This window comes from Myotis lucifugus, unplaced genomic scaffold (genome assembly GCF_000147115.1).
Source record: "Myotis lucifugus unplaced genomic scaffold, Myoluc2.0 scaffold_35, whole genome shotgun sequence".
In the NCBI taxonomy this organism is placed as follows: Eukaryota; Metazoa; Chordata; class Mammalia; order Chiroptera; family Vespertilionidae; genus Myotis; species Myotis lucifugus.
Window position 1 is genome coordinate 775,362 of NW_005871083.1, and position 18,889 is coordinate 794,250.

Consider the following 18,889-nt stretch of genomic DNA (forward strand, 5'->3'; position numbering starts at 1 on the left):
ACACCATTTTAAGCACTTTACACGGGGTTACGGGTGGAATTATATTATGTCCCCCCACATTCCTGTGGGAGCCCCAGCCCCCAGGACCTCAGAATGTGCCCGGATTTGGAGATCGGGCCTTTAAAGATGCGGGGAAGTTAAATGAGGTCATCAGGGTGGGCCCTGACCCAACATGACTGGTGTCCTTATAAGAAAGGATTAGGACACAGCCGTGCACAGAGGGAAGACCGGGCGAAGACACGGAGAAGACGCGGTGACAGGCCAGGGAGCGGCCCCCGGAGAAGCCAGCCCCCCGACAACCTGATCGCAGACTCCCAGCTCCAGAGCCGCGAGGACGCCTGGAAGCGCCTGTCTGTGGTGCTGGGTGGTGGCAGCTGGAGGACAATCACACCCACGAATGGACTTACTTTGCACGGACCCCCCTGGTAGGTTCTGTGCCACCTCATTTTGCAGAGAAGACAGAGGCCCAGGAGAGCAGGGGTTTGGGAGTGAGGGATTTGAACCCCGCAATCCAGTCCTCCCCTGTGGAAGGCCACCTTCCCACACCTGGGGCCTGTGGTCACACCCACCACGCGCCCGGGCACTCACCTGCCGGCTCTCGCTCCTCCAGACGCCATTGACGGTCTTGGTAGGGGCGATGGTCACCACGGGGGGCGTGCTAGGGACGCTGTGGCCCCCGGGGGGGACGATGATGGGGCCCATGGGCACGCGCTTGGGCGTGCTGGCAGGGGAGCTGTGATTGGTGGCTGGAGAGGACACAGGGGACGACTCACTGCTCAGTGAAGACCCTGTAAGAGAAGGACAGAGCCTCAGTGTGGAGTCAGCCGGGTCGGCGCCCGGCTCATGCTTCCAGCCCCATCTCAGACCCAGACCTCATCTGAGAGCCGTGAACAGCAGCACCCGGACCCCCAGACTTTATCACATCACAGCCAAGATTCAACTAGTGCCGGGCACCAGGCAGGCGAGGGCACACCTGTCCCACCACTGGCACTGCGCACGCAGCCGCCCAGCAGCATGGTCACAGGGTTGGATGAGCTTGGGCGGCTGTGTGCTCTGCGGCCAGGGGTGTAGAGCTGGCACCTGAACGCTTCTCGTATGGATTCTGGGTATCAGCCTTGGTCTGGGTAGATCTGGCATAAAGGCTGCTGCTGACAGTCCTGAGTAGCAGCCTGGGGATGCCCACCTCACATCCGGACTTAGAGGGGCAAACGCTGACCCCCTCTAAGGATGTACCACTGGACACCTCTGTCTCTAAGAGCCCCACCTGGGGCACCTGCAGCCCGGGGCGGCGGCAGAAGCAGGTGTCAGCACCGACCTCCCCTTCTGGAAGGAGAAATCCCATCAGCTTCTAGGCATCCTCCCCGAATTTGTTCAGAGCTTGTGTCGGTCCCAGGGACACTGGTCTCCACACTATCTCCAGTGGCCACTCTCATGTTACCAAGTAAAACCTTAGCTTAGAGGGCGGCCTACGGCTCATGGGCTCGCAGACGATCGCAGCTGCCAAGGCATCACTGAGATGAAGGAATTACCGTGGTTCACTCCCTCCCGACCCAGAGGCCCCGACCAGCCAAGTGCGGCCTCAGTGACGTGACCAGGAGGCAGAGTGGCCTCAGAGAGGAGGCCCCACGGACAGACAGAGCTCGGCCCTGAGCCAGGTGCTCCCACCTGGGCCTCTTCCGTGTGGCTCCTCCCTAGCATTGTGCGCAGCCTGCACAGCTGTACGGGCAGCCCTATAGGGAGACACCCGGTCCAGCCAGACCTGCCCCCACCCAGCCCACAGGCTGTGCCCCAAGAGCTGCCCAGCTCAGCGACCCTGGAACAATGCCCGGCCAGGAGGCCCCTCACTCCCAGCTCCCACCCGTCAGTACCCGGCCGGATGGGCAGTGAGGAGTCATGTGGGGGATGCTGTCCCCATTCTCCAGATGGACCAGGCAACCATGGCCCACACCCTAAAATTTGGCAACCCCCAGTTGCCTGTGCCAAGCCCCGGAACCAAGCACTGGGTTTAGATCCCAGCTCTGCCCCCACCAGCGGGGGCAAGCTCCCAGGCTCCTGGTCCGATGCCCTACCGCCAGGGGACAGCCCACAGGGCAGGACGGGAGCGGCCTTGCTTCCCGCGGGGAGGCCTCCGAGGTTCTGAAACAAGCTGGGGCTGACCCAGCGGCTCCCGGGGGCCGGTGGGCCGCCGTCCACTCTGACAGCCGATGGAGGAAATCCTGGCGGTAAGTTGGGAGGGTATGGCACCCAGACCCTCACCAGGTTTGTGCAACTTTGGGAAACAGCCTGCGTCTCCTCAGGCTGTTATCTGCCCAGGGCCTGGCCTGGCATCCTGCTCCTGGGTCTATACCTGGCACAACAGGGCTGGCGTCCACCAAAGTGGTGTCAGGATAGAGCAGGCACAGAGGGCAGGAAGCAGCCAGAGCCTCAGGCACAGAGGGAGTCACAGCAACACCACCGAGTGAAGATGAAAAACGAGAAACGCAGCTACAGGGTCTGAATGCAGTTGTACCTGCTGTCCACTCCCCACCCCCCACCCCCCCGAGAGGGGCGGGGCCTCACTGTTTCCGGCCTGTGGTTCACTCTGCAAATTCGTCTCACTGGACGCTTATGGTCTGTGCACTCTTTTGTAGGTATTTATCCTATATAATAAAAGCCTAATGTGCAAATCGACCAAACGGCAGAAAGACCAGTGGAACGACCAGTTGCTATGACGTGCACTGACCACCAGGGGGCAGACATTCAATGCAGGAGCTGCCCCCAGCCTGCAGGCCCCAGGCCAGTCAAGGCGGGTGCCAGCGGGGGTTCCCTGATCGCCCCACAGATTGACCCTGATCGCCGACCAGGCCTAGGGACCCTACCCGTGCATGAATTTCATGCTCTGGGCCTCTAGTATTTGGATAAAAAGCTCATTTAAATTTTTGGAAAAATACAAAATACTAGGCAGGGATCTTGCTCTTTAAAAAAGGAATTTCCATGGAATCTCTACCAATCTCCTTTTTCTGGTTTGTGGCATCTTTATTGAGATATGACTCCCACACCAAAGAACTCCCCCATATCAAGTTTGTGGATTCAGTGGTTTTTAGTATATTCACAGCTGTGCAACCATTACCACAATCAATTCTAGAATGTTCTCTTTACCCCCAAAAGAAACTCCCTACCCATTAGCACTCTCCCCTCCCCCAGCCCCTGGTAACTACTGATCTGCCCTCTGTCCCCATGGATTTACCTATGCTGGACATTTCATGTAAATGGGACCATACGACATGCAGCCTTTTGTGTCAGCTTCTCTCACTCAGCATGATGTTTTTATGGTTCACCCAACTGCACCCTGTGTCCGGCCTGCATCCTTTTCATGGCTGAGTAATATTCCACTGTATGAAGGGACCCCATTTTCTTGATCCATCATCATCAACGGATGGTTGGGAGTATCACCTTGTGAGTGGTGTTGATGTGACCACTGTGCATAAAGCCTCAGATACTTGGCTGCCCGAAGGACCTACTGTGCGCCCAGCTTGCACTCTGGGCGACCCTGTCTAACCTCTGCCTGTGAGTGGAGGGAGGGTGGATATTCATGCTTTGGAGCCAAAAATGTAAAGAAATAAAACAAACACACCAAGAGCCCCCACCCATCAAGGCAGAGGCTGCAGCTGCCCGGAGGCCAAGTTGGGGTCAAAGGCCAGATAGACTGTTGTCCTGCAGGGCTTAGGGAAGATGAGACCAGACACCTTGAGCCCCATCCTGCACCAGCTTCTGGGCCTCAGGGAGGGAGGCGCCTACATTCCTCCTGGGGAGGAGGAGCACCGGACAGCCCAGGGGATTGTGGAACTGCCTGGGGAGACTCAGGGCCACCTGGCCTCTGCCCGCTCTCTTCCCTGCACACCACCCTACATCATTAGTCTCCGGATTAGCCTCCTTTCTAAGAATGAGGGGGCTGGGGGTGGGGGGCGCCTGGGAGGCCATCCACAATTAGTGCCTAATCCCTTGGGGCCGGGCTGTCAGTAGCCAGCGGAGCACGCCATCGATCCCTGACCACGCACCCGCCAATTAGCGAGCGGCCACCCGACCCTGTTCTCTGGGCGGCGGGGCGGCGGCGGAAGGGCCGTGATCGCTGTAATTAACTGGAGGCATGCGGCGGGAGGCAGTGGACGCAGGCGGATTGGAGATGACAAGAGGCAGAGCACTCAGTGTCACCTCTGTTGCCTGACTTCGAGGATTAGCGCCTCGGGCCGCCTGGGCACATGTAATTAACAGCTGAGACCCCAAAGATGCCACAAGGGGAGGAGAGGGAGGCCTGGAAATAAAGCTGCAACACTGCAGCAGCCTGTCAGCTCTCCTCGACGTGCACTTAACCAGCCACGCAAACAACTATTGAGCACCAACTGCATGCCCTTAACAAGGATCTCTGTGTCACTAAGGACCGCCCTGGCTTGGGACACTGTAGGGTGCAGAGGGCAAGGACTGGTCGCAGTCACACCAAATAGCCCTTGTCCACCCCAGGCCGGACCCTGCACTGAGTAGGCTGCCTAGCTTGGGGGCGTGACAGAGAGCAGAGAAGACGACGGTGACCACCTGATATTTCTCTAAAAAAGGACCATGGGGACACCATCCTGAGAGGCACGTGGGGCTGGGGGGCAGCACTGCATGGACAGCTCGGAAGCCAGCAGGAGGCAGCTGCTACTGATTTGCAAGTGAGCAGCAGAGCAGCACGGGTCCCTTCCGGCTGAGCTTCCCAAGTGCAGGCCTGACCTGAGACCCAGAGCGGGGAGGAGGGAGCCCGGGGATCCTCTGTGCTCTGCTTGCCCGGCCCTCCGCTCTCCTGTTTCTGCATCTGTTCTGGTCTCTGGGCCGACCTTACGCAGTGAGAACTTTGTCAGGCCGTCACAACCTTGGGGACACCATGACTCTGGCTGCCACCGGTGGACGCGGTGCTGAGGGAGCCCTCGGCCTGGTGTGGGCAGCGGACCCACTGGGAGACAGCCTCCCACAAGCCCCTCTCTCCCCAGGCTGCTCCTTCGCCGTCCCCAGCCCCACCCAGGATGTAGGAACCCTGGCCTGGTGGCCTCATGCCATTTGGACCCGGAAAGGGGTCTGGCCATCGATCAGCCGGACCCCTTCATGTGTGAGGTCCACAGGGGCGGTGGGGCCTGAAGGCAGCCTCCCGGCCAGCAGGCAGTGGAGTGGGACAGACACCGGACCCACTGTCCCAGTTTGGGTTCTGCTTCCTTTCCCTGAAAGGTCCCCAAGGAAACGGGAACAGTGGACCCTGAATGGAAGTCCAACCTGTGCCGGTGGGAACGGGAGCGTGGGGTCAGGGAGATGAAGTCCCCGTCAAAAGCACAGGGTAGTGGGAGTGGGGTGGGAACCCTCTGGACTCACAGCAGGCCTGGCCCAGAGGGGACAGCCGGGCACAGGACACTGCCACCTGCCACCTGGAGCTTCTCCACTGGCTGGGAGGGAAGGGGAGGGGGACAGGCGGAGGCCCCACTCTACTCCATGGCCACCAGCACGTTCCTGCACCTGACTTATTGTCATGTGACTGTTACTAAACCCAAACCAGCAAGGGTGAGATGCAGATCTTTACCACGAAATGCATTTCCAGGGGCCAATGACTTGCTGGTGAGCAGGACTGGAAGGCCAGCGGGCTCCTGAATTGAGGGGCAATGCTGCTGTGTTAGGGTGCAGAAGCCGAGAGGGGTACACCAGGGAGGCAAGGGAAGGGGGGTGAGGAGGCCGAGGGGGCTCAGGGTGACAGGGAAAGTCACTGTTGCATCATCACGGCCAGGGGAGGCCAACGCTCTTAATATCCAGAGCTGGTCTCACCCGCCAGTCCACTGCTCTGCTCGCCTCCCCCGCTCACCCTGCCTCCCCTCCCATCTCGCCGGCGCTCAGCTCCCAGGCATGCCTGCTGCCCCTTCCCAGGGCTGCGTTTTCCCCGGTTCGGCCTCCCTTGCCCACCTGCCTCCAGAATCCCAGCCCAGCAGACAGAAGAGAAGGGAGAGGCGCCGAGGGCGCCCCTGCCGGAGCTCACACCTGTGCAGAGACAGATGGGGCTGAAGACACCCACAGGGAGATGCCACCTCGCCAAGCCTGCCAGCCGCAGGCTGACACACACGCGCGAGCGGCGAGGGTGCCAGGCGGGATCTCTCCTCCCCGTTTGCTTTGTGGCAGCAGCACAGGAGAGGCCCCTCAGGCTGGCTGAGCGATGGGCACGCGGAGGCAGACACAGCTCCAAACGCAAACAGCGGGAGGGCGCTCCCACTGCCCTGGGACTCAGGGGCCGGACCTTGGTTCCAGGCGGCTCCAGGGGCTCAATGGTAACCGGACCCGCCTGCAAAGTCAGGGACAAGACGAGGCAGGCAGCCAACTGACACTGGGGAAGGAAGCTGGCTGGGGACCCAGCGTTTGGGGCTCTGGACCTGAACGACAGCTAGAAATTCAAGTCCGGCTGCCACCATCGCCACCCTTGTCAACCTCCTGATGTCTGATCCAGAGAAAGCCGCGGTAGCTTGGTCATTTTACAGGCGACAAAACCGGTGCCTGTGCTCAGTGCAGATGCCGCAGGGTGAGGCCACTCGCCCGTCCCACAGGCTCAGGGCGGCACGTCACACGTCCGACACGGACGCCATGGGACGTGGATGGGCCCACATGGCTTCAGAGGCCACCCTTGCTCGCTCCACCGCGCCCAGCACCTGGCCACAAAGAAGGCCCCCAGGCCACAGCTGCCGGAGGAGATCCCACCCCCACAGGCGAGCCCCAGGCACTCTCCAGGAGCCGAGGAACCGTGTGCTGTGACCATCAGCCTCTGTAAGACGTGCAGGGACAAGAGTGGATGAGTTAGGATTGGCCTGATGTGTCCCCGGATGTGCACAGGCCCGGGTGTCTTGGGCACCGGACACCTGCCCCCAGTGGCTGAGGACGGCGGGCCCTCTGCTCTGCAGCCCCAGCTCTCAGCGCGGCAGCCTCACGGGAGATGCCGCGGCGGCGGAGGCGAGCAGATTGCCACACAGCTTGTGAAAGCCGCCCTGTCACGCTCCGGACAGCGGGGACACAGGCTACCAGACTCGCCCTCTGTGGGGTGCAGAGGGGAAGGGTCAGGCTGAGGAGGCTCCTAGGACAGAGCGAGCAGCTATCAGACCCCAGCCAGGGCCAGGCAGGCCCAAAGGGCGAACAAACTGTCTCGCACCCTCACCCAGCCGTTCAGCAAGCACCTCCAAGCCCCCGGGCCGGTTGGGGACACCCGCAGGCCCTGCCAGCCCGGAGGAGGCTGAGAGGGGCCACGACCTGTGACAGGGGTCTTGGGACTTCTTGCCTGGGACTCATTCCAAGGCCCAAACTGGGGCGTCAGACACCTATGGGGGCATGGTTTCTGTCCAGAAGAGGTTCTGGGAGGGGGCCTGGCAGGAGGGGAGGCCAGCCCAAGGCTGGAACTGGCCTAGCAGCTTCCAGGACGGAGGAAAGGCCGAGTGGCCCCGGAGACATCGCTTTGACGGGCAGGGCAACGAGGGACGGGCTCCAGTAGCTGATGACAGACATCAGGGGCACTGCCTGCGTGACACCTCAGTCCACGGTGGGGCCCCTTGGCCTGCCACTGACAAAGGGTCCCATGGGTGCACTGGGGTCAGACCCAGACTTGGGATTTAGACCCAAACCTGTAGCCCGAGGCTCCTTCCAGAATGTGGTGTGGCTTGGTCACTCCGTGGGCCCCTTTCTCCCAAGGAGTAAAGACCAGGGACTTGGGGAAGGAGAGAGGCCGCCCTGGGCCTGGACTACCCCATGCCATCGGCACAGGCAGGACCAGCTGTGGCGGCAATGGCTGACCGCAGCCCGGACGGGCTGGGCTCTCTGCCTCTCACTGTGGCCAGCCCGAGACCCGGGCGCAGCTGCCAGTGTCCAGGAGCACCCCCCCCCCCACAATGGAGACACCTCCTTCCCAGGCCCCTCCCAGGGAGGCCCTCAAACCCCAGGCTGGGCTTCTGGAGGGGGAGGGGGCAGAGGAGAGGGTGGTGGCATTAGTGGTGGGGGTGGGGGTGGCAGTAGTCCGGGTAGAGAGGAACTGGCGGCCCTGGCGGCCCTCATTCACGGCACACAGCTGCTGTGCCTGGCGCTAGCGTGTTCCTGCTGAATCATCAGGATCTATGAGGTAGATGGTATCCTCATCCTGAGAAAAGACAGAGGTGAGGTGACAGGGCCAGGGTCGCACTGCCGGGACGTGAACCAGAATCCACTAATTGCCCGATAGCGCCCGCCCCGGGGTGGGTAAAGGGTCAGGCGGTCCAGGCGTAGCAGGCATCCGGCCCCTAGGGATGGGCGCCCGGCCACACTGGCCACAGGGGGACTGATCAGGCCGGTTCTGCTGCAATGGAAAGAATGCGCGTTTGGGAGTCTCAGGAAAGATAAGGTTCCCCACGGAGGGCCGACTCCCCGCAGCCTTTCTCCGGCCTTTCTCCGGCCTTTCTCCGGCAGAGCAGACACAGAGCACAGATTACTGCCTCTGAACTGGAGTTTTAAACCGCACCCTCGGGACACGCGAGGAAAGGCATTAGAGCCGGAGAAGCAGAGGGGACAGCTTGGTCCTCGGCTCAAAATAAGATGACGGTCAAAGGTGAACCGGATGTGCTCCAGGCTGGGACAGGCACTCGGGCAGCCTGGGGCTGACAAAGCCAAAGCCAGTCAGCTTTCCATGGGCCTGCGGGGCGGGGCGGGGCGGGGCGGGCGGGGGCCTGTGCTGGTCTGGAAGCCGCTCTGGCTCCAGCACCTCTGCCTGAGGGGGTGGTGCTGTGGGAGGCGACCATGGGGTCCTGAGCCACCTCAATCCCCAGGTGCTGAGATGCCAGCACTTCCGGGAGTATGAGGGCCCTTACCCCACTGTCCGGGGCCCCCCTCAGAGACAAGAGGCCTGGCCTGGTGGGAGAAACATCAGGTAGCAGTGTCCTGTGACACGAGTCCTCTCTGCTGATGGTGTGGGAAGCTTCAATCTCAATGATGTCGTCCACCAACAAAACAGAGAACAGAGGCCAGGGCTACGCTGAGCACGAGGGGCTGGGGGGGGGGGGGGGGGGCGGGGCCGGCAGCATGTAGCCAGTGCTCAGTAAACATCACTGCTGTGACTAAGGAGGGAACAGGGGTGTGTGCCACCCAGCTCAGGGGCGCTGTGTCAGGGGAAGGCACGAAGTCCTGCACTGCACCGTGGAGGGGCTGGAAGGCAGCGCACGGCTGTGACCCACAGAGGTAGCACCCAGTAGAGCACCCCCATGGCGGAGTGGCGGCCAGCGGGTCCCGGGTTCTTTTAGGGGTGATGAAAAGGTGCTGGAACTAATGGTGATGGTTACAGAACTCTGAATACACTAAACATCAGAGCTGTACCCTCGCAGTGGTTCTCAACCTTCCTAATGCCACGACCCTTTAATACGGTTCCTCATGTTGTGGTGACCCCCAACCATAAAATTATTTTCGTTGCTACTTCATGACTGTAATTTTGCTACTGTATGAATCGTAATGTAAATATCTGATATGCTATATGTGTTTTCCGATGGTCGCAACCCACAGGTTGAGAACCGCTGCAGGGTGACTTTTATCTTAAAAAATGAACAAGTGTAACCCCTCGCCCACTGCCAAGCCTGCCCAAAGTCCCCTGGTTGTCGGTTAGGGAGGGGAGGCAGAGCAGGGAGCTGGGACATGCTGCGCTCTACATCGCTGCGCCCTGCACCCCGTGCCTCGCTGCCCCCGGCTTCCAGAAGCTGCCCCCTCTTGTCCCCCACACCCTCCAGGGAGGCACGGACTACTGAGAGCTCTGAACCATGGCAGGGGGGCACAGGGGCCTCCTTCCCTACTGAGGTCACCGCTCAGGCCAGTGGTCCTCACCCCGCTCTCCAGACACTCGGAAAGCCAGCAGCAGCAGCTTACAACCTGACCTCTCTGGCCTCGGCTTCTCCGGCTGCGCCATGGACCAACTTGGCTGCCAGCCACTTCTGCAGATGGAGACGGCAAGGCCAGAGCAAGGGTGACTCAGTGAGAAAAATGGGGCCGGGCATGGGGTATGACCCAGAGAAGGTGCCATAGGGTCACTAAGCGTCTCATTTCTTTACATCAAGGCCCCGACTAGGGCTGACCAGGTGGAGGATTGCAAACTGAGCTCATTGCCATGGCTTCGAGCACTCCGCTTTGCTCGTGGTTGCCACAGCCAGGTACAAGGTGACAAGGCCCAGGCACACACACAGCAAAACTTGAGAATCAGAGCATCCTGGGGTCCACATACTGCTCCAAGGCCCACAGATGCCGAGCCCCACCCAAACTTCCGCTTTCTCAGCAGAACAAGGGGAATAACCTCAGGAAACCAGCAGCAGACACCACGCTTGGACGACGGTAAGAGCTCAGGCCAGCGTGGGTCACCTTCTACCGACACTTCCCAGGGCGTCACACAAAACACTCGGCTGTAGCCACAGAGCCTGACCCCCGTCAGCAGCACACTTTGTTCCCAGCCAACGAGGCCCAGCAGCCTCTGGCACACTGGCTGCCTCCTGGGCCGCCACTCACCCCAGACGCTGGGCCAGCCTCGGGCCTTGGCGAGGAGCCAAAGAGCCATTGAGGCAGCTCCTGCTCCCTGCCTACGTGTGGGCCCGCATCTGCAGGCCTCTCCACCACCTGCCTTGGCAAGGAGGGACGTGTGCCCTTTCGTTGCCATATCCTCTGCAGATGTGGGGTGTCACTCTGGGACTCGAGCCCAGCGGGCCGGGAGTGGACACAGCTGCTTGCTGAAGCCCTGACACTCGGGGTGACTCAGCCCAGGCGGGACCAGCGTCCTCCCACACGCTGCTTTGAAAGCCACGCCAGCCGTTTCTTTGTCTTCTGGAACGCTCTTAGAGAAGACAGCCAAAGCAGGGAGCTGCTGGGCAAACTCTGCCCCAGGGGCTTCTCACAGGCTCTGAGGAGACCCCGAGCCTCAATTCCAGGTATGTGCGCGGCTCCCCGGGCGCCCTGCAGCCTGCCCGGCTGTCTGGTCTGGGGCCTCACTGGGTCCAGGCAGAGAGCTCAGCTCGCTGCCTCCTCTGGGCACCTGCTCTTCAGCTGGGCGGTGCACTGTGACCCCAGGCAGCCAGGCCTCTTGACACTGACGCTGTCACGTCTGCAGCCTGTCGCTCAGAAGTGGCCATGGGGTCCCCAGGCCGGCGTGGAGGGTGAGGAGGGGTGTGCATGCAGCGACGTGGAAGGTCTGCTGGCAGCTGCACTGCCCAAGTGGACGGAGCAGCCCTCAGCGAGTGGACGTGAAAGCAGGCCCCAGTGGTCCTCCCTCCTGGGCCAATGCCATCCTGCCCATCAATTCTAAGCTCATTCCCCCAACACATCCTCCTCCATCCCAAAACCAGGTAGTACAAGGGGCCTGGGAAGAGACGAGATCCCAGAATTGAAGAACCCCCAGCAAGCCCAGGTCAGGGCAAATGTCTGTTCCACTGAGCTGAGGCCACAGAGCCCACAGGAACCGACACAGCTCCTTCCTGCACACGTGTTTCCTGGGTGCCCTCGAGGGCCCTGGAACCCAGATGCCAAGTCTTGGGCCTTTGGGGCGAGGCAGACGACAGGTAGAGGCACCCAGAGTACCCACTTTCTCTGCCCCAGATGTGGGCCCCCGCCTCCTAGCGGTAAGTCCAGAGGGTGCTGAGCCCTGACCCGCATGGGCCCAGGTCTCCTGACAGCTCGGTGAAAACCGCCCCTCCCCCCACTCGTCGAACCAGCTGCCCTGGCCCACAACTAACACGGGCCAGCAGGACGCTCATCCTGAGGAGTGCCCGAAGCCAGAGGCACCGAGAGCCTCAGGGTTCAAACAAGAAGAGGGAAGCTCAGAGAGGGTCAGCGTTTGCCAATGTCACACAGCACGTCACTGCCCAAAAGACACCAGGAGCTAGGGCTCTGGACCGCTCGGGGACACCAACCCCTGTCCATGCCACCGAGCAATCCCTGCTTCAGTGAGGTGGGGGGCTGCCCCAGAAACCCTGTTCCAGGATCATTCAAGTGTCCAGAGCCTGTTCCCAGACACACTGGGATGGGCATCAGAGCCTGGAGCCACATGGCTCTCTAGGGACAGGTGACCTGGGGAGTGGGCTGCCAGGGGCTCCAGGGAGGCGGGTCAGGGCTCAGCACTCCCGAGGCCACTCAGGGCTCCGGTGGCCCAGCAGGTCCACCTTCCTCAGCCGGGTGCGCATCCCACCACTGACCCCCCCACGGTGGCTCCTGGAGCCAAGAAAGGACAGAGGCAGGACAGAGCGAAAGCAGAAGCCAAGCAGAGGTGCCCATGGCTGGGTGGGCTCGCTGGCCGGGCAGGGGTCCGGGAGGGCCTGCAGCTCACTGTGCTGCTCCCACCAGACAGAACCAGCACAGGAAAACCAAGAGGGGACTGGAGCCCTGGCTCCTGCTGGTGGGACCAGCCGCTTCCCGGGCCGCCCCTGGAGCGGAGCGGCCTGGCAGGAAGGCACGGGGGCTCCTCTCCCTCCCTCGGTCATGGCCTGGCGTGCGCCTCTTACCTCTGGGCTCCTCTGCCTGTTTGGCGAGCTTGCGCAGCGCAGCGGCAAAGCTGGAAGACGGCGCGGCCTGGGCCGACAGCGCACTGCTGGTGGCGGGGCTGCCGCTGGGCACCAGGGCGCCATTGAGCGGCGAGGGGGTGAGGGGGTTGACGGTGGCGGTGGTCCTGGTCGTGGTGGAAAGCATTCCTAGTGAAGGGGACTTGGGCTCATGGCTCATGCCTGAAACAGGAAGAGAAGAACCAGAGGTCACCCAGAGAGCAGGAGGCCAGCACCAGAGCGGGGTCCGGGGCTCAGGGGTCTGGCCAGCAGGGGCATGCAGGGAGCAGGAGCAGCCTGGGTGGCCCGAGAGGATAGGCAGGCAGAGCAGACAGAGCCAGTGCTGCAGAGAGAATGGGCTTCGAGTCCAGCCAGTGGCCCCGAGGGCCCAGGGACACCCCCACCCGCCTGGATCCATAATGAAAGAACAAGGTATGCGCCCAGGACCCCAATGGCTCGACCTGCACCATCCTACAACCTCGCCAGGGCCACGGGGCAGGCCTGGGAGAACGTGACAGCCTCAGAAATCATCCCGGACCAGGCCTGGGGGAGGGAGACTGAGGCAAGGGGAAGGGCCAGCCAGACTAACAGTGATAATGAGGACAAGCAGGCCGGCAACTCACGGTTAACCTTTCTGACAGGCCTCTGGCACAACTGGTGAGGCCGGCACTGCTACCGTCCCCGTTTTAGAAAAATGGAAACAGAGGCTCAGACAGTGCAGACCCGGTATCTGATTGAGCATGGGGGCCCCATAGAGGCAGGCCCCCAAGACCAGTGCACCCACTTCCCCCGAACACACATCCCGGAGAGCCAGGCCATGCTGGTGCCCTCAGCCCCCTGCTGGGCAGGGAAAGATCTTGGGGGCGCGGGCCAGTGCACGGAGGTGGCAGGTGGCTGGAGGCCTTGTTTGTCGCCACCATGCCCTCCTGAGTCCCGAAGCCACCCAGGGATCCTGAATGGTCTCCAGCTGAGGAGGTGCCCCCGAGAACAGCCTGTGGAGGATGGGCCACGTCAGCGGTGGAGGGAGAAGTGGGGGACAGAGCACAGTGAACAGACCCCGCCGTGCTCCCTCACCGGGCGCAGACCCTGCCTGGAGAAGCTCAAGATGCAGAACTGCAGATCTAACCGTCATCGGCGGGGAACCCCCTCCCCACAGGGGGCCAGGGCCAGGCCACACTGGCCAAGGAGCTGCCGCCCACCAGGGTGACCTCAGACGCCATGCGGGAGGACTTGGCCACCTAATCACAGGCCCGGCCTTTCCAGTCCCATTCAAGTGTCAGCGAGGAGGCGGAACCTCCCCCTGCCCCGCACGCCCCATCAATCAGGCCCAGCTCCGTCTTGGGCGAGAGAGGATGCCATAAATAAGTTCTCCGTGAACATTTCCTGCCTCTGGGGCCACCTGCCCAGGCCCAGTCCCTGCTCCCTCCCTGCGGTGCAATTCCAGGGCATAAATCGAGGCCGCGGCCTCGGAGCTGGCAGGGGCAACAGGTCATGCGCAGGAAGAAGCAAATTACCCTCCAACCCCCAGACAGAGGCCTGGGAAGGCCGCGGGGTCGTCTAGGGAGGGGGTTCTTGGCATCATGGGCGTGGGGGTGGGGCAAGCACAACCACAGGAATCCAAGAACACAACTGGGCAGGAGCATGGGAGCAAGCCCCCACCAGGCTGTGATCCCCCCACCCAGAGCCCACCTCACCTCTGCAGGGTTCTGTGTCAAGTCTAAACGGGTCTGACTGGAACCTGCTTCCATGCCCCTCCCCATGCGGCCAGCTGAGCACAGGGGTCCCCCACAGGGGCAGGCCCCCAAGACCAGCCCACCCACTTCCCCTGAACCCACGCCCTAGCCCTGAGCCCCAGAGAGCCAGGCCATGCTGGTGCCATCAGTCCCCGCTGGGCAGGAAAAATGTCTCGGCGAGGGCCGGGTGCATGGCGGTGGCAGTGGGGCGGGGGAAGCAGCTGACGCATAAAAGACAATATTGAGGCAGGCGCAAGCTCGAGGGAACACCATTCTTTCGGGTGAGGGCTTGTACTTCGGGAACAAAGGACCCCCTCAAGAGCCCCTGTGCCCACAGCCAGCAGGCTGGCTTCCCAGCTGCCGGCGGGTCACGTGAGCAGCAGTGCCCACGGCAGCAGCCCCACTGAGCAGCCCAGGCACCGACCCGCGGCTGACCCCTGGTGTCCTCCTCTTTCTGGAAGGGCGGGGGAGGGGTGGGGAGAGGGAGCCACATGTCCAGTCACCTAGAACTCAGCAGAGAAACCCAAGAACCGGGGTCCCTGCCCCTAGCAGCCTGATGGCCAGAAAGCACAGGTTCTGACAAGAGTCCTTTCTCAGCCAACCTGGCGCCCAGCCAGCCACTCAAGGACCAGTGAGCACATGGACAACGTGCTCCGGAAGCTTGGCCCCAGGCTGCCTTTAGTGTCCTTTCCCCCCTCCCATGGCCAGCAGGGACAGAGGATGGGAGGTGCGGCCAAGGCCACGAGTCAGCAGAAAGCAGGGGCCTGGAGGTAAGGGCTCAGCACTGACTCAGCGGCCAGGCGCCTGGGGCTTTAACCTGGCCCCGCAGCCCTGAGGCAAGTCACTTCACCTCTCTGAGCCTCAATCCCTGGTCTGTAGAATGGAGATAAGGAGAAAGTCCACCTCATTGAGGTTAGTCCCGGAGGGATTCAAGGAGCTAATTTATGTGCTGGGCTCAGAGCAGGGCAGGCACATACCAAGGATCACTTGTTATTATACAGCCCATCAGCCAACTGGGGCAAAAACCCTGCTCCTGGGTCCGGACGGGTGAGGGGTCTAGCCAAGGCCACACAGGTCAGGCTCAGCAAACCAGGACAGAGGCTGCCTACTGCCCCACCTGGGGCTTTGAGGGGCAGAGGTGAGGCGGTGTCAGAAGTCTGTGCACTGCTTAGGGTGGGTACCCCAACGCTACCCCTCCTCCTGCTGCTGCCTTCCCCAGGCCTTGGGGACAGACAGCCAGGCCCAGCCTGGCATGCAGGCCTCGGGCAGAGAGCCAGTGCCATGACCCTGAGTGGGCAGCAGCGGCAGCTGAAGGCTGACACTCAGGACACCGGGGACCAGAGCTCTTGTCCTGCTGCCCACAGGGGACACCAAGGATGTGTCCCCACACACAAGCGCTGATGTGGGCAGTCCACAAGTCCTCAGGGTCCTGCTCAGCACCCACACTCAATGCACCAATTGGGGGGTTGTCTCCGGATGCTAAGTGGCATAAGATGGAGGCCTGCCCGCCTGGGGCCCCAGGCAGGGCCTCAAGTTCACCAGGTCCTGACAAGGAGCTCAGAGGAAGGGCACTACAAGGGCCGCTTGGCAGATGAGGTGTGTGAGGAGGGACCCTAGGGCTCCCTCACCCAGGGGACATCTCAGCAACCCTCAGAGGCCACACAGATCCTCGGGCACCTCTCAGGAGAGCCCGGGAGAGGCCGCAGCCGCAGAGCCACCACTTACCATCCCTCCCTGTGCCCACTCCTCACGGCCTCAGGCATCGCCCAGCGGCCAGCAGCTTGCAAGTGGGGGAAGTAAAGCCAGGAGCTGTTTGAACGCTGGTGAAGGCCATACAGACGGCTCAAGGCCACACCGTTAAGCAGCACATCTAGGACTTGAACCCCGTTTCTTGGGCTCAGACACAGCATTCTAACCACTCATGACACCACCTGCCCAGTCTGAGACCTAACCATGAAGTCTGACCGAAGGTGTAAACACGCACCCTGAGCTAAAATATCTTTCACCACAGTAGCTCGCCTGAGAGTTTCGCTTTCTGAGGTTTCGGTTCCCTCTGATCACTTGAGCTGAGGGTGGTCAGCGGCCATGCTGTGAGGATGCTCAAGCAGCCTGCTGAGAATCCGTGTTTCAGGGAGCCACGCCCTCCCGTCTATAGCTGTGTGAGGTGCCATCCCGGCAGCTGCTCCTCCAGCCCCCATCAAGCCTCCGGAGACACAAAAGCCCAGGCAACAGCTCGATGACAGCCTCACTGCGGACTGAGCCAGAACCGCCAGCTGAGCTGCTTCCGGGTCCCTGGCTGTTTTTTAGGTTTGGGATAGTTTGTTATGCAGCATCCGTGAGTGTCACTGCCTACGTGTCTCATCAAGGCCCACCCTCTCAATCTGTCCCTATCTCCCTTCTTTCTTGAACCTCAAGAAGTTCAACCATCTGATCGTCTAACCATTATGCTGTATATCTGAAGCTAAAATAAGATAATATTGAATATCAGCTGTAATGGAAAAAGAGGTTCAACCATCTGCAAAGAATTACTATGTGCCTTTATCCACAGAGTCCTCTCTGATGCCATCAATCACCCCCCCGCCCCCCACACTCTTTAGAGATGTGGCTACCTCTTTAAATCCCAAATACCCTAAGACAAAGGAGTCTTTGTGCCCATTCTACAGACGGGGAAGGGCAGGCTTGGATCGAAGGGCTAACATGATCAGCAGCAGACCGGTTACTCAAACACAGCACCTACATCCCGCTTACAAGGTCAGGGCCCAGATCCAGACCCATTCTGGGGCTGAGAGAGGGGCCGGCTGTACACCGCATGTACACTGCCACAACAGACAGGGAGGAGGAGCTGGGAAGTGAGGATGGGCAGTGTAACTGTTGCACCTCCCAATGACCAGTCCCAGAGGCCGGGGGAGCAGATGTGAGGTCACTGCCCAGTAGCCGTGTGACAGGCTGGCCAGCTGGCAACTCGGGTGAACATGCTGTGACTGCCAGCTGCCAGTGCTGGGCAGGATGGCACAGAGGTGCTGGATGGGCAGGTGGTGCCACAGGGCAAATCCCAGGCCAGACCCCAAAATGTCACATGTCCCTTATGGCCAGTGGTGGGTATCTTCAGTTGGCAGCAAGAGGAGCAAATCTCTTTTTTATCCTTTTTAAACTCTCTCTGTTCTAGTATTTCTGCAGTGAACCAGGTTTTCAAAACACGGGGGCCCTCAGAGAGATGGAGACCTGCCTGCATGAAGTTGGCACAGCCAACAGGAGCATGGGGGTGTCCCCGACTAGGGCCGCCAGCCAGCCAGGTGCAGAAGCCAAGGGAACTGGGGTGTCCCTGCTGGAACTGGAGCCCAAACCCTCACCTACAGCCCCCCTCGACGGCCAGGTCTGCCTCTCCTTCCTCTCCTGGGTCAGCCACCACCTGAATGTCATCATCAAGTTCCCGCTGGCATCCAGACAGTGACACCCCTCCTCCCCACACTGAACCCGCCCTCCCCATCTTCAGACAAAGCCTGGCACCTGCTCCCCAAACCCGGCCAGTGGCCTGTGTCCCCATGTATAGCCCCCTTGGGTTCCTGGGGGGTTCCCCATAGCCAGTGTCCCTGCCATGGTGTCAGCCATGGGCTCCAAGAGCTATGAGCCAGGAAAGCTGCTCTGCTGATGTCAGGTCACTTAAAATAGAATTCCAAATGAGCAGCTTCATTAGGCATCTAAAATTAGCATTCCTCCTCAGCATGTGTGCCTCAGCAGGGGGTCCGGGGGACACCACCGCCGGATGGCAGCTCCCTCACACCTAGGACAGAAAGACCAGGCCAAACTGGGGGGGCCCACAGACCCTGGGTCACCCTGGACCTGCTGTGGACTGGCAGGGCTCTGAGAACCTCCCACTCCTTCCTTAGTACAGGCCGGGGGTCACTCAGGGCTGCTTGCTGCTCTTCCCCCCCAGGTCCTGCCCAGAAAGGTGGACCTGGGCCTCCCACACACAGCTGTTGTCTGGCTGAGGCCAGGCACTGTGACTGTGGAGGCCCAGGGGTGGGTGGAGGGGAGCCTGGGGGCGGCCCCTGCACCCTTAGGAAGCCCTGGGGCGCCTACTCCCCCTGCCCTCATTAGAGAGGTATTTATTAACTTCTGCCGCTTCTGGCCATTGACTGAATTCTTGTCTACATTATCAGCTCATGTAAATTCATTATCCTAACAGCTGGGAATGAGCTCTGCTGCGTGAAGGCCAATGATGGATGAGGGCTGGGGGCTGGGGGCGCCCGGGGAGGCAGGGCCGGCTCCTCTCTGCCTTGTACAAGCTCTCCCGACACATTGACTCCGCAGGAGAATGAGCTGGTTTCCGTGGCCTCCCGGGCCTTCTCATTTGCATCACAGGCTGGTGTCTCTAGACAGGGCCTCCTGCCCCCTCAGCTGTCCCCTCTCCACAGGAGAAAAGAGCCAGCACAGCCAGACCCCCAGAGGCAAAATCCAACAGCTCCTGGGCCCCTCCAACCGCCAGAACCCCTCCAACCGTTTTGAGCCCCAGCTTTCTGAGCCCCAGTTCTCCCCCGCCCCCCGGACCTTTCTAGGTCTGGCCCAACAGAGCCCAGAGCCCAGAGCCCACGTGCTTTTGCCAGA

The 18,889-nt window shown here is 61.2% G+C and overlaps 1 protein-coding gene across 5 annotated transcripts in view; it reads right to left on the reverse strand.

The window, feature by feature from the left end:
• The window catches only part of GSE1 (Gse1 coiled-coil protein), a 416,692-nt gene that overhangs the window by 24,443 nt on the left and 373,360 nt on the right, over positions 1 to 18,889 (reverse strand). For 4 of the 5 annotated variants that reach the window (XM_023752559.1, XM_023752558.1, XM_023752560.1 and 1 more), the window contains exons 3-4: positions 12,516 to 12,734; positions 589 to 788 (exon numbers count right to left, since the gene is read on the reverse strand). In XM_023752559.1, coding sequence (XP_023608327.1) covers positions 589 to 788; positions 12,516 to 12,734 — 419 coding nt within the window. The remainder of the gene's footprint in view (positions 1 to 588; positions 789 to 12,515; positions 12,735 to 18,889) is intronic. The other variant, XM_006087012.3, reaches the window with a different exon arrangement.